At 34.2% G+C, this 16,004-nt stretch overlaps 1 protein-coding gene across 3 annotated transcripts; it reads left to right on the top strand.

Moving 5' to 3' along the window:
- Positions 1–1,371: 1,371 nt before the first annotated feature.
- Positions 1,372–15,775, top strand: LOC135134957 (probable cytochrome P450 305a1). 3 transcript variants are annotated; one of them, XM_064063865.1, is made up of 7 exons: positions 9,659–9,812; positions 14,014–14,268; positions 14,320–14,535; positions 14,581–14,835; positions 14,892–15,072; positions 15,121–15,380; positions 15,458–15,775. In XM_064063865.1, exons 1-7 carry the CDS (start codon positions 9,728–9,730, stop codon positions 15,646–15,648), a joined length of 1,443 nt encoding a protein of 480 aa, XP_063919935.1. In that variant the 5' UTR covers positions 9,659–9,727; the 3' UTR covers positions 15,649–15,775. The 3 variants fall into 3 exon arrangements, with proteins under 3 accessions (XP_063919936.1, XP_063919935.1, XP_063919934.1); XM_064063866.1 differs by lacking the exon at positions 9,659–9,812 and adding an exon at positions 1,372–1,465 and having other exon boundaries at positions 14,320–14,835; positions 15,458–15,774; XM_064063864.1 differs by having other exon boundaries at positions 14,320–14,835; positions 15,458–15,774.
- Positions 15,776–16,004: the final 229 nt, after the last annotated feature.

Below are 16,004 nucleotides of genomic sequence, written 5' to 3'. Positions count from 1 at the left end.
ATTTCGTCTATTAATTGGTAATAACAACCTGTTTTATATCATCACATTTAACTCATCAATCAAATTGTGTCCCCCCATTTCAACATGTCACGAGCCGCCACTGCTAATTACACAACGATTATGTACAAAATAATTCCGGCGCAACTTGACTGGCTTTTCTCAACAATCGCTAGACTCGACTCGACTGAATAATGCTAGTTCCCGTAGGTGGCCTCTATTTAAACCCAGACTTTCCTTCTAGATGTTACGTTATCGAGGTCTTTCTCAAATACCCATCGCAACTTCCGCTTCCAATCTTTTCATAGGCGTCGTACCGGGGCGGCGTATGGGTTTCTTTCGTAACAATATTTTGTAATCGAATAATCATTGGAAAGAATTTGGCATGTCGGTGATTAACCCACACTGATAAATGTCTAAAATAGCAAATCTAAAAGCAAAAATGGTGAATACTTTTTAATAAGATTTTTAATAAAATAAGTGTAAAATTAAGGGAAACTCATACAAGATTAATTCATTTTATTAAATAAATAAAACTAAATTACATCAAAAGCTGAGAATGTTGGTCATTTTGTTGCAATCATAGATGAGCTCTTCATTTAACTTCATCAATCATATGCCTGAAACCTGAAACTTCAACACCATCAACTGACACTTTTAGCAGTATCTACATCACAGTACAAAAAATAAAAACGTCATATTGGCTGAGCGAACAATGTTTTTTGAATGATATGTATTTTTAGCCTTCTCTCCAAAAAGTCAGAAAAGCATTTTTTGTACTTCCCCTAATTTTGTTGACGTCACACCAAATTTCGAAAGCTTCGTAAACTTGATTGACACAGATTGTATTGTTATTTTATTATTAAAATTATATTATTATAATAATTGTAACAAACTTAATCATAACAAGCAATCGCATTTCTTTATATTTGACAAATGTAATATCATTTTAAATGTTCGCAGATAAACATTGCATGCGTAATATTAATTGTTTTGATCCAACACCTCCTAATAAAATGGTACAACCACCATAACTTTAAATGTGTAAAGCTATATTTTATAAGGACATTTTCATTTTATTAGTTATTGCTATTAATAAGTAAATTGACTAAGTAAGGTTATGATTAACGCTGAAGTTGGAAGAAATCTCTTTTTTATTCTATGCAACAAGTTTCATATTTATACTCCAAGGCGCATTTAAAGAATCGCAAATAGAAATGAATTAGTCCATTTGATCAGTAAAAGTTGAGGTCTGATGTTTGGTTGTCCGGATCCTGGATCTCTTAGCTATCTCAGTCTTGTTGCAAATTTGCTTTGAAAACAACTCTTTGCTACAGTAGACGGTTTCCATTCACCGTACGGTAGTATTTCACTATTGTGATACCAGCTCCCATGTTTGTCATCACATCACTCATCAGGTTTGGTGAAGAACGTCTCAAATAGTGTTCGGTAAAAAATTGTATTTCAGGTAAGCTACAGTTTATTAAAACCTCTAGCATTATGCACAAATAGAACTAAAACACAACAATTTGTTTACAAATACGGCAAAATGTTTTGTTATAATGTTGCATAAAAGTTGAAATATAATAGGTATGCAAATAATAAACAAAAATATATGAAAATACCAAAGTCCCTATGCATGCATCTCTTGATTTCTACTCCTTCAATATTTTAATTGTATGTTATTTTTCGTGGTAGCCATGAGTTATTGTGTCAATAATCGTTTCTAATTCCTTACAATTCGGATCATTATCATCAATAACCTTGATCAGTTTAATATCATCAGCGAAAAGAAAAAATTGGCGTTTAAAACACACACATTTTACATTGTTATTAATAAAAATTAAAAACAATAAAGCTAATACATTGAAACCCTCTCGTCTAGAAATATAAGGGAGACTGGGGATAGTTTGACAAGGATAAAATGAGCGGATTTGTATTTATCGCCCATCGACTATTAGATTGGTATCATTAAGTATAGTCTTTGCCATTTCTATTGAAACACCACTTGTTAATCGTAAATTTGGCAACGTTCATATTCATACAATTTTCTAACTAAAAGCCGTTGTCAATCAACCGAAAGCTGTTACCAATTGCTAAATTTTAACCAAAATCAACAGGTGGTGTTTCAGTAGAAATGGCAAAGACAATATGTTCATTTTTTTACAATTTATTTAATATACAGGTTATTCACGGGAAGCTCCACACCTAAACAATTCAAGACGCAACCAGAAATAAATGTTCGTTAACATAATGTCAGATACTGTCATCAGAGAACATACTGTCATGTCAAAACTGATATTTCGTAATGCCGAATGTATTCAAACGACGAAAACGCTAATACGATTTTGATATATGGTGAGTGTAGAGAACATTATTCATACAGGAGATGCTCTGACGAGCTCTTGTTTGGTTTGTTAAGTTTTACTTAAAAAAATTGTGACAGTAAATATAAAAGACTGCTATGTAATTGTATTATTGGTTGCGTTTTGAATTTTTTAGCGAAAAGCTTGTGAATAATTCTGTGCGGCTGAAATTTGCGGCTAAATAATGTTACGGGCGATAATTAATTTTAAATATGTTAATTTGTATCAGAACAACAGTCATCATCTTAAAATATCAAGGTTGTCCTTGCCAATCTTGTAAATTATGGCTTCCTATCAAAACAATGAAAATTATAACTTTATAGTTTAATTGTGGCGCCTAATGTCTGACAATGTATCATATTTAGGTACAGACTTCGAATGAAGTAATTTCAACAAAAGCTGTTTCTTTAAGAAAAACTTCAAAATTTTAGTGAATTAATACCTAGAACTGTACACATTTAATTACTGATTTGTGATACAAGTTATTAGTTTAATATCAGTATTTTACCGTTAACTGATGCTGACCACGTAACTATTCACACTTCCACTTCAATTTAATAACTTGTTTGAGTATTTAGTGTTATAATATTTTTGATTAGGATATTTTTGGAAGAGTTCGTTAAAACCGTTGAAAGCGATGAAATCATTACAAACGAACTTTTCTACAATTAATGCATAATTATGACCAGAGCGAATTGGGAAACAACGGTTCTACAACGGATTTAACAATATCGGTTACGATTTAGTTTAAATGAGATTGGTTGTAGGATCAACTGTCGAATGAATATTTTGAATATGATTGGGACTTTGTATGATTGAGAGGGAGAATGCGAGTCTTTATAATTCTAAGTTAGTTTAAGAAAAATCAGTACTTCGATAGCAAAGAGTCATGAGAGGTGACTAGTTTGTAGAAGTGCTCAATAAAGTAAAAGTGAGTACTTCGAGAATTAAGAGTCATGAGAGGTGACTAGTTCTTCAGAAGTGCTCAGTGGAGCAAGTTAATGTACCTATACGATATAGTGAAATAAAGGAACATAATTCAGAGCAATTAGTGTTATTTCGAAAATCTCTAGTTATCTCATGAGGAGATAATTGGACACAAGAAAAGTTAGAGTTGGTGATTTTAGTGTGTTTTGTTATAGCAATTTTTCAAAAAGCGGGAAATTGTTATATCAATTTATCAGAAGTGGGATCAGAATCAAAATATCGGGATCGATAACGTGTCTGCGCGAAGTTATTTTGACGAGAAAAAGTTCGCGAGTGTCAAGATGTCCGTTCATAGTGAACCTTCAAGTATTGGTGATGACGAGCCTTTAATAAATTTGGTACGAAGGTCCGCATCACCTAGTGAAAACGTTCCACCTAGGGAACAGCGAGGTGAAAATCAAGTTGCAGGGGATAATTTTGGTGAAGTAGTTCAGGCACTACTTCAGCAGAATGCAGCGTTGATACAAATGATGCAGCAGGGTTAACGAGGACCTGAGAGAAATTATAGCGTTATGCCAGACTTCTCCAAGACCATAGGGGATTTCTGCGGGGAGAAAGGGCCCGGGGAAGCGAAAAGATGGCTGGAGCAAATCACCACCAGCACGACCCTTCATCACTGGCCTGATGAGTTTGCTTATGAAACGGCGAAAAATCATCTACAAGGCGCCGCCAGGAACTGGTACGAGGGCAGAATACGAGAAATGCCAGACTGGACAAGTTTCCGACTTGCCTTCGAGAGAACGTTTTTAATAAGGCAAAGTAAGACCGAGCTCTGGAGCAAGATGAAAGAGCGTGTACAAGAGAAAAATGAAAATATTAGTGCGTATTTTCACGAAAAAGTAAAACTTTGTAAACAATTGGAGCTACCTTTTGAGGAAGTAAAAGAGCAAGTGGCAATTGGACTGTGGTCCCGTGAAGCATCCAATTTTGTGTTATCAAAGTTTCATGTGGATGAGGACTATCTATTCCAAGACCTTTTGCAACACGAGCGTATAGAAGTTGCACGAAGAAATCGCGTGTTAAGTTCAAGTTCGGGGACGAGTAAAGCAAAAACTGAAAATGCGGGTGTGTCGCGGAAAACGGTCGTGAAGAACGAAACATCGTCGCGAAATGGTAACAGATTACCAACGAGAGACAAAAATGGACAGGTGTTGTGTTTCAAGTGCCGTAAGTACGGGCATTACGCACGTAACTGCCCTGACGTAACAGCAACTAGTGAAACAGCGGCTGTTAAAATAGAGAACAATAATGTTAATCACGTGGAGATCGGGTCGCCAAACCTTAAATATTTTAAAGACGTACTGGTCAACGGAACTCAGGTGCAGGGATACGTTGACTTCGGCAGTCAAATTTGTGCGATACAGGACAAATATGTGCCTTTATTGGGACTCGTTTGTGATTTACGCGACCGCGAGAACATTATCGGTTACGGTGGTGCGAAAATAGAAACATTAGGTGCCGTGAAGGTCGAAATTAAGATCGACGAGGTCAAGGCCATGACCAAAGTTTATGTGGTTCCAGCTGAGTGTCAACGAATTCCGATATTAATTGGGCAATATTAATTGTGAAGGTAATTAAAACACCTACACAATTGGAATTCAGTGAACTACCCCATACGGAACGAAAAGGTGAAATGAAGACAGTCCTATGGGCGCAAGAAGCGTCCGTTATTCCGAATAACTTCCTAGGTCATATTATGGTGAGAGGTGACCTTACAAGTGCCGAATTATGCATCGAGAGTGAATTAAAAGATTTAGGAGGAATCATCCCGAGATGTGTGGTCAAGACAGACGACAATGGCGAAGGTGTGGTACCTGTCTTAAACATAAGCGGAAAACCTGTGAACATTGGTAAAGATAGAGGGATTGCACGTGGTGAGTGTTGCGTAGAAGGTAACCAACGGCGAGAGGTAAATCAAGAACCGGTGGTTGAAGCAGAAGTAAATATTGAGGTAACTAGCGATGAGAAAGACCAGCTAATGTCTTTATTGAACGAATATAAAGACTTAGTGGCCAGAAATATGAAACAGTTGGGATGTACAACGCTGGTTGAGATGGATATCCAGCTTGAAGACGATCGACCCATCTACTATCGACCGTACCGAATGGCGTACAGCGAGAGAAGGAAGGTTCAGGAAATAGTGGAAGAACTCAAGGATGCGGGAATAGTAGAAGACTCTTTTTCACCATTCGCGAGCCCTGTGTTATTAGTGAAGAAGAAAAGTGGTGATGTGAGATTGTGCGTGGATTATCGTTCTTTAAATAAGAAGACAGTGAAAGAACATTATCCGTTACCACGAATAGACGATCAATTGGATAGACTTAAAGACCAGGTATTTTATACGTCATTAGATTTAAGCGGAGCGTATTATCAAATTCCCTTATCTCAAGAGTCTAGAGATAAGTCAGCGTTTATAACACCTGACGGGGTGTATAATTTTAAGAGAATGAGTTTTGGAATGGCTAATGCCCCTTCTCAGTTTCAAAGACTAATTAACATTGTTTTGGGAAATCTCAGGTATGACACTGCTATGGCATACCTGGATGACGTAATCATTGCATCGAAAACTTTTGAAGAGGGGTTAGTCAAAATAAGAGAGGTGTTTGAAAGGTTTAGGGACGCAAATTTAACCTTAAATTTAAAGAAGTGCTTTTTCTTCATGAGAAAAATTGATTACTTGGGCTTTACAATTTCGGTGCATGGTATTGAACCCGGTGAGCATAAAGTAAAGGCCGTGTCTGATTTTCCGATACCTACTGACATACACAAGGTTAGATCTTTTATGGGGTTAGCGAGTTATTTTCGTAGATTTATAAAATCATTCGCGACCATTGCTCGACCAATAAGTGATTTATTACGCAAAGGGGAGAGCTTTGTTTGGGGAGAGTCGCAACAAAGAGCATTCGATAAAATTAGAGACACATTAGTGAGAAAACCAGTATTATGCGTGTACGATCCGAGCGCGAGGACAGAATTGCATACTGACGCTTGTTGCATAGGTTTAGGGGCTGTTTTGATGCAGGAGCAGGCTAATGGTAAATTGCAACCCATAGCTTATTACAGTCGTAAAACAAGTCGAGAAGAATCTCGGTACAGCAGTTTTGAACTCGAAGGATTAGCGGTAATAGCGGCCTTAGACAAATTTAGAGTATATCTATTAGGGATACCTTTTGTAATCAGAACGGATTGTAACAGCTTAAAATTGTTGGCGAAAAAACGAGATATGAATCCGCGAATAGGACGTTGGTTCGTAAAACTATCGGAGTTTAATTATACAATAGAGTATCATAAAAGCGAGTTCAATAAACCAGCTGACGCGTTGAGTCGTAATCCAGTGGAAAAAGATGACGAAGTACCATTGACGGGACTTCCTATTTTGGGAATTAGAATTAATACTGACTGGGTCGCGGCCTTGCAACGTACGTGTGACGAAATAAAAGCAATCGTAACTAAATTAGAAGAAGGTGATCAAAACATTCACCAAAAGTTTACACTATATAAAGGGAGGGTTTATAAAGTTAAAGGAGCGATATGGCGGTTATATGTACCTGTGGATTTGAGGTACGATATAGTAAGTGAAGCGCACAAGGAGTTAATGCATCTGGGTATTGACAAAACATTAGCGAGAGTCAAGGAAAGTTATTATTTCCCAAAGATGCGAGAGTTTGTGACAAGCTATGTCAATAGATGCATCAACTGCCTTTATTATAAGACACCAAGAGGTAGACAACCGGGATTTTTACATCCATTAGAAAAAGGTCGGCAACCTTTTGAGGTAGTACATATTGATCACTTAGGACCATTCATTACAAGTGTAAATGATAACAAATACGTAGTAGCACTTATTGATGGGTATAGTAAATATGCAGTTATGAAAGCAGTACCGAATGTAGGAGCTACGGAAACGGTGAAGTTCGTGAGGGAGTTTATAACAAATTACGGGAAACCAGATCGAATTATCACAGATAGGGGTACAGCATTCGTGTCTCGTGAATTTGAGGTATTCTGTGAGAATTATAACATCCAACACATTCGAATTTCGACGGGCGTACCTAGAGCCAATGGTCAGGTTGAAAAACTGAACAGCATGATTATTAGTTGCACTTCGACTAGTACCAGTGATATAGAAGGCAACGATTGGGATGTGAAATTGCATGAGGTACAATGGGCAGTTAATAACTCAATTCATGCGGTAACAAAAAGTTCTCCGTTCAGCTTAATATATAAGTACAAACGCGACGGTTTTAGTAGTAACCCGTTAGCTCGCGAGATTAAAGAAGTAAACGATCGAGTAGGAAATACATTACCGGAAATACCTGTCGATGAACTTTTAGCGCAAAATCGCGAAAAGATGGAAAGGCAGTTCAATAAAAAGAGGAAAACACCGCGCGAATATAATCCTGGGGACTTAGTACTGATTAGGGCGGAAGTACCAGCCACTGGCCAAAGTCGAAAATTAGAACCCAAGTATAGGGGACCATATGAAGTTGTAAAGTCTATAGGTAACGATAGGTACTTAATACAAGACGTACCTGGTGAGCAACAAAGCAATAGGTTTTATAAAGGTATTATATCAGTAGATCGACTTAAGTTAGTGCGGGAGAAGTGAATAAGTTCGTGTGTGAAGTGTTAGAGTTAAGAAATATTTTTGTTAATTTAGCCATATAAGTTGTGTTACAGTTCTTGAGGACAAGAACTAGGTCAGGAAAGGCCGAATTGTTATAATATTTTTTATTAGGATATTTTTGGAAGAGTTCGTTAAAACCGTTGAAAGCGATGAAATCATTACAAACGAACTTTTCTACAATTAATGCATAATTATGACCAGAGCGAATTGGGAAACAACGGTTCTACAACGGATTTAACAATATCGGTTACGATTTAGTTTAAATGAGATTGGTTGTAGGATCAACTGTCGAATGAATATTTTGAATATGATTGGGACTTTGTATGATTGAGAGGGAGAATGCGAGTCTTTATAATTCTAAGTTAGTTTAAGAAAAATCAGTACTTCGATAGCAAAGAGTCATGAGAGGTGACTAGTTTGTAGAAGTGCTCAATAAAGTAAAAGTGAGTACTTCGAGAATTAAGAGTCATGAGAGGTGACTAGTTCTTCAGAAGTGCTCAGTGGAGCAAGTTAATGTACCTATACGATATAGTGAAATAAAGGAACATAATTCAGAGCAATTAGTGTTATTTCGAAAAGCTCTAGTTATCTCATGAGGAGATAATTGGACACAAGAAAAGTTAGAGTTGGTGATTTTAGTGTGTATTTTTATAGCAATTTCTCAAAAAGCGGGAAATTGTTATATCATTAGTAATGTGAATTTTGTGAAATAAAATGGAAGTGTAATTAATTTTTACTATATTCGAAGTAAAAATAAATTTAAGACAGCGCAGATTAATTTTATTGTTTCATAAATTATGTTCCTAGCGTCCAAGTTCTCCCCGGCACTACCTCTTAGTTGGGGATGATTATGATTTTTTTTAATCGTTAAGAGAATAGATTAGATAAAAATTAATGCTAAATAAACCTAAAATATCAACAAACATGCACCTCCAACAATAAAAATTGTCCAAACCAGCCCCGGCCTACCTTATATCTTCAAAATCTATAAAAATACGTGTTTGCGTTGGAGGTTGGTTGGTTCTAGTTTTTGTAGACGCATAAATAATTCGCCAATATTTATCAAATTAGCCTAGGTAATTTACATTTCACTTATGCAAATAGAAAATGTGTTTTTAAAAATGAAATTAGTAAAGGCATTAATTAGCATAATTTGATTATTTGTTTGCGTCAGTGCCAGGCAGCCTAAAAAAATAGTCGGCAATTAATTAGGAATATAAGCAAAGTAAGTAATGTGCTTGACGTTATCACCGTTTTTGTCAATTCTTGGATAAATAGTTTGTGAAATTATCGATGTCCGTTGCTACTAGTACCTAGCCCTACGAGATATCGGCCCATGTGTTGATAACGTTGAATTGTTACGAATCTAAACCAAGTAGCAGTAACTGCTCACAGATATATTTCCTGTGATAAATTTAAGCACACAATATAAGTATCATTTACATTTTACATTACAGAGGCGTGGAAGTAAAACTCTATATTTTTGACATAATTATAATAATAAAGTGAATACTAACGAACGATATTTTTTTTTGTAAAGACTAATAAAAACATCATTAAGCAAGTTGGTTATAATTTATAGAGCTCTGTTATTACGAAATGTTTCCAGGAACATACTTCCCACACATCGGTACGCTACTGGCAGTCAAACTAATAAAACTGTAGTCAGTCAGTCACACATGGTTTAGTGTTGAGTGATCGCTTTAGAATTAACTGGTGTTCATTACGCTAGTATTACATAAATACCGAGATGTTTTTTTTAATAATATTCGTTTTTATTTTATTGGTGCTTTATGTGATAAAAGAGATGAAAAGGCCGCAAAATTTTCCTCCAGGTAATATTCCTTTCCCACAGTCATGTTTAATTAAATTTATATTTTTTAATGGTCGTTATTAGACCAACTATAAATAATTTAAAAAATGCTTACTGGAGAAATAAACGCTTAATACCTAGTACTATTCAGTCAATTCGGATTTGAAAAATTGGAAACCATGCATTTTGGGCAGGCAACGATTTTTCGCAGGGGAACCAGCAGTGGGCGTAAAACTGAATTTTCTGGGTTGGGAGTGTTGTCAATCGCCAATATTTTGAAAATAAGGGTGCTAATCGTGAGTCCGATAAAAATTTTATGAAGAGTATTTTTTTAGATAATGCATTTATCTGCAACTTTCATTAACAATTTTTCGGAATACAATTACTAATAAAGTTGTAGTTTATTACCACAAAAATGAAAGACTAGGGGATGAAAAAGTTTAAGACGAGATAACTCTTGTACATATTTTCAATCCTACGAAAAAATTATTCCCACCTTTTTTATAGACCACTCCCAAATTACATTTTACTTCCTGAGCGTAAGCTAAGAAAGTACATATTGTCATCGAGCCCATCATGGGTCTGTCTGACTGTCCGCTTCCGTGACGATTTTTGTTAAACTGATAATCCCCGAAACTACTGGGCCGATTACTGTCAAATTTTATATGTATATTATGAATATCATGTAGATGGTAAAACGCTAACCAAATTTTGTCTAGTCATCCCGACCAACAATGTGATGACGTCACCTCAGAAGTGTACATATAGTAAATGGATTTTAAAGTGTATAAAATATCATGGTCTTATTACACATGTAGTTTATGAATTCGTGTTGGTTTTTATCTGAAACGTCCAGATTTTTGGAAAAATAAAATTATATAGGAGTAACATTTTCCAATTTAATTTTTAATCTACAAAACCAAATGTTTTGAAACTTTGCAGATGTTTTAAAGTTACCATAAATACGGTACATTTTTATTCAAAATATATTTGCTTATCCCTTCAAAAAATTAATAATGTCGCCTCAAAATTTTGCCAAATACCTGAATCCTATCTAAAATGTGCAAAATATTATGAATCTATACTTATTGTTATTATCCCTTAGGGTGACTGACGAAAATTAATGAAAGAGTCAATCTATTTTATAGATTAAATCACAAAACCAAATGCTTTTAAGTCTTGCAGGCGTTTTGTAGTTATTGTAAGTATGCCTAAGTTTTTTAATCAAAATATATTTGTTTATTTTCCCAAAAAATTAAAAACTCATTTGAAACATACGCATAACACGCTTCTTTACATTTGTTTTAACATTACTGTGGCGGCACAATAGCACGTCGGTAAGCAGAGAAAGTGGTTAGGATGCTTGCCCGAAGAGCGAGAGGCGTGGGGTTCGAATCCCACCGAGGCACATTTTTCTCTGCTTACCTACAATTACATACATATGTTTATTTCAACTTACAGGGGTTCCCATAAAAAAAAATAATTTCGCAATATTAAATTTTCCAGTTTTTCAAAAAAGCTGGATATGTTTCATTGTACTTTAGGTGCAAGGAAAGTTCTGTCGAAACAGCGTTCGACCAATTTTTTTATAATTTTTAAGAGTGGCCAAAGTAGGTAAGCCTATGCACTTTAAAACAGTATTTAGAAAATGCACTGCCGATGAAAACTCTGTTGTAGGAGGTAAATGTTTAAAAGTTCTATAATAAAATTTTGAATAAAACAAATCCTAAATGATAGATATTAATCTTGTAAAACGATACTTTCTTCCATTTCCCATAAATCTTCCGTTTTCCCCCTTACGTAATTAAATTTTAATTAATTTATTATTTTAATTTTTGTCTGAACTTATACAATAGTCTTTTTTTAACGTTAAAAATACAAGAATTAGCTTCCCTCAAAAATTTTCCTTCCCCAATTTTCCAGATTTTCTGATCATAACTTTCTTGTTTATCAATATTACGCTAAGAAGTTATTCCTAAGATATAAGATAATTGCACTCTTATTTTCAAGATGGCAGCAGAATGACAACAGATCCAGTCCGGTCAAAACGCAAAAGTTCTGAGCTATATTTTGACTTATTAACAGACGTTCAGAACACTTGCAACGTGCAGAATCGAGTTTTTTCGAGAAAAGGAAACGATTTCCACGTTCTGGCGTTTGTAGCTTCAAGGAATTCTTTTAAAAACTCCAGAGCTGTAACTTTAAACACTTTCTCTAATACTTTTTAGCAGTTCCTCTATAGACTGTGTCTATAGTTTCCCCAGTTCTAATTCGGTTTTATGATACTACCCCATTGTGTAAAAGTTAACTTTTTTAACAATAGATTATTACTGCCGGTAGTGGGACAGTCATAAATAAGGATTTAACCACTATACGGTGTAATGGTAACGGTAAAAACCGAATTAAAACTGGGGAAACTATACCCAATGAGCTCGAAACTATCATGTCGAACTGATTACAACCATAAAACTGTTAAATTATTATGTAATCAGAGTAAATTGTAGGACAAAATTAGTAAAATATAACAAAATCTATAGATATACGTAAATTTGACAAATACATAACAAACTATATTTATTATTGGATTGGTATACATATAAAATGTCCGACTTTGTGACTGAATACTTTTTTCATAACCTAAAATCATTATCATTACACTAACTGGTAAACATTTTCATAATTCTGCAGTCATGTTCTACTAGCATCCTTAAGGATACTTATTAATTAATAAGTAAACGCGCTTGTTAAAAGACAATTAAATTGTCATATAGCAGTGACAGTTTCGAAAAGACTTGACAATAATGAATAAATAGAACAGAACGCATTTACAACATATAACCCCTACAATTTTACTACCATCGTTGTAAAAATTATAACTTAATCGTGTCTTAAGCCTTCACATATCACGCAAGAACATGTTTTTTTTTTTCTCATATGACTGACGAATAGAAATTCAATTAAAATGGTATTGGTATTATGAATTTACAGCGTAGAAAACCAAATTAACTAAATGTAGGTAATTTTCTCAGTTCTTGTTAAAAATTGGTGTCTTAAATCTTAAAGTTGAACTGACCAAACTCCAATACTCAGGCAAGTACGGTGATTCGAACAGAAGTTCAGAGTTTGTTTTTTGTTTGATCGTTCATTAAGTAGAAGTTATGGCATAACTTCTAAGTAACTCCATAATCAAAGATTTTTATCGCAACGACCTATTTATTTAACAAAAGCACAGAAAACACGTGAATATTTAATACCACCAGTTTTGCAAGGTTTTACCTCCAGGCCATGGAAATAGGATTCTACCTCCATGTACGAGACAAAAATAAGCAAATAACTATACTTTCAAACAGGAATTTTACATCCTGCATCTAAATCTGTTTTCCAAAAAATTCCAACCTGTGTCAGTTTTGGTTGTACCTCTACATTATTATATTCATTAAAACTTGTTTTTTTCTTTTTTGTTTACAAATACATTTTTATAACTGTAAAACGAAAAAGACAAATAGATGTTATTTTCATGTTTGGATATAAAATATTGCCAAAATTTGTAAAGTAGGGTCATTGTTACTCAACCTTCACCGTATATATCAGCACGTATTTCATACCACTTGTTTGTAAAGGTTTACTAATTGACGTCATAAAGACAACAACTTCATAATTATTAATTTTATTGTTAAATTGTTTACAAGAATGTTCACACTTACGGGCCAGTTTATAGAACATTTTAATTGAGATTAAATTAATCACGCATTTAATGAGGCGTTTCACGATGTCAGATTGGCGTAGAGGCGGTCACGTGGTACTTCAGCGCTAGATTAAAAATGTAATCGCAATCAAATATGTAGTTGAGCCTCTGTAAACCAAATCTACATTTATAGTAATTAACAAATTAATATAAATTCAAAAGGTACTAAATAAATCTGCACTGAACAATTTGCTTTGAAAGGGATACGTTATGAACTGTACTACAGAAGTAAGGGAAATTTTCATACTTAGATGAGCAGATTCGGTCAATAAATCTGACTGTGATGATTTTTAAATCAGGTGTTTGATTATTAAGAATAAGAAAAAAGCTTTTGCGTGCTTTGCCCTAATAAGTATTTATTGCTACATATTAGGTTCCGGTTTAATTTTATTTTTGAGTTTTTCAACTTTTTTCTACCCTTCAATTTGAGTAATCTAAATTTGCTGAACACTGGATTTTCCAATATTATCACTTTTAGGTCCTATGTGGTTACCATTTATTGGTAATCTGCACGAACTGAAAAAATTGTCCAAATTTTTGGGAGGTCAGCATCATGCACTACAAGAATTAGCTCATAAATACAACACTAATGTACTAGGATTAAAATTAGGAAGCGAGTACATAGTTACTGTTTTTACCTATCCTCTTATCCGAGAAGTTCTAACTAGTGAAGAATACCAAGGAAGACCTGATAATTTCTTTTTAAGACTGCGCTGTATGGGAAAAAGAAATGGTAAGTTTATTCTCTAAAAATACAGCAAATATATCGAATCTACATTTTTAGGCATTACGTGCACTGATGGAGAAATGTGGAGTAATCAACGAAATTTTGTTAATCGCCACTTAAGAAATTTAGGTTTCGGTAAAAAACAAATGGAAGAAATGATACGAGAAGAAGTGGTTGAAGTACTGAACATTTTGTACACCGATGGAGGCGATATTAATGTTGACAAGTTCTTAGCACCCAGTGTTCTAAATGTTATATGGGCATTAATAACGGGTGAACGAATATCTAGGGACGATAGTCAATTAAAGGAGTTGTTAGATTTGTTCAATCGTAGATCTAAGGCCTTTGATATGACTGGTGGTACTCTTTCCTTGTACCCATGGCTGAGGTACATTTTACCCGAATGGAGTGGTTATAATTTAATCCAAAGGGTGAATGCCAATATGAAAAATTTTTTCATGAAAACCATTTACGAGCACCAGCAGTCGTGGAAAGAAGGAAAAAATGATGATTTAATATATCGATATATTTCTGAAATGAGAGCAAACAATAATGATGATGAAGATTTTATTGGTAGTAAAAAATAAAAAAAAAATCAAAAGTAGATTTAAATACTTGGCCATTTTTAGAGGAACAGTTGGTAATGATTTGTTTAGATTTATTTATTGGGGGTGCTCAAACGACCAGTGGAACATTAAATTTTGCTTTTCTTTTAATGATAATGTATCCTGATATACAGAAAAAAGTACAAAACGAAATTGATGAAAATTTTGAAAAAGGATCTATTATAGACTATTCCGAAAGACATAAGTAAGTTTATATTGCATCAGTGACATAGTACTTTTTAAAATTTTTAAGAGTTCCTTACGTAGAAGCAGTATTAATGGAAATTATGAGGTTTCGCCATGTGATTCCGGTGAGTGGTCCCAGACGAGTGATGCAAGAAACCACTTTAGATGGATATACCATACCAAAGGATACTACGGTTTTAATAAGTTTATATTCAGTTCATAATAGTCCGGAATATTGGAATAACCCTGAAATTTTCGAACCAGAACGATTTTTGGATGAAAAGGGTTGCTTAATAACCAATGAACGGCTTCTTCCATTTGGACTAGGTATGATATCAGCGTCAACAGACTAATAAATACTGTCACATTTTTTAATTCGTGTTGATAAATTGGTATTATTACAGGGAAAAGACGTTGTCTAGCGGAAGTTTTAGCAAAAACTTGCATATTTATGTTTTTTGTCGAAATTTTAAGAAAATATACAGTTTGTCTTGCTCCAGGATCAGAACCGCTTACTGAAAAATATATTCCTGGAATAATATTGTCTCCTACACGTTATCAAGCAAGATTTGTAGCAAGGACAACAAATATATGAATCGTAACCGCGTAACTTAGTGTATATTTACTTAAATTGAAATTGTGTATTATTTAGAATTGTCATAAAATTTGCAAAAGATCTCATCCTTAACGATTATTTTTGATGAAAATATCTAACAGTATAGAATCAAGTGATATGACTTAATTTAATTCGATATTTGTTTTTTAATAAAAGTAGATATATTTTGTAATTTTTTCTACTTTTTAAGTACAATCGAATTACCTATTTCCTGTGTTCCTGGAATAATTTATCGTCTTTAGGGCCTAATTTCAAGTTGACTTTGTGTCTTTATACAGTGAAAATATAAATCTGCACTGTGCTAACTACTAATATTAGAAAAATTCTCGTAAAAT

The sequence above is a fragment of the Zophobas morio genome, unplaced genomic scaffold, assembly GCF_036711695.1.
Source record: "Zophobas morio isolate AGI-343-1 ecotype UQ-CSIRO unplaced genomic scaffold, CSIRO_AGI_Zmor_V1 ptg000024l, whole genome shotgun sequence".
Lineage (NCBI taxonomy): Eukaryota > Metazoa > Arthropoda > Insecta > Coleoptera > Tenebrionidae > Zophobas > Zophobas morio.
This window is presented reverse-complemented; position numbering and strand designations above follow the sequence as displayed.

Bases quoted from the DNA above. Each gene is read 5' to 3' on its own strand.
- LOC135134957 (XM_064063864.1), top strand. From the start codon at position 9,728: ATGTTTTTTTTAATAATATTCGTTTTTATTTTATTGGTGCTTTATGTG. The intron at 9,813-14,013 runs GTAATATTCCTT...TATCACTTTTAG, and splicing joins GCCGCAAAATTTTCCTCCAG to GTCCTATGTGGTTACCATTT. The intron at 15,073-15,120 runs GTAAGTTTATAT...AAAATTTTTAAG, and splicing joins GACTATTCCGAAAGACATAA to AGTTCCTTACGTAGAAGCAG.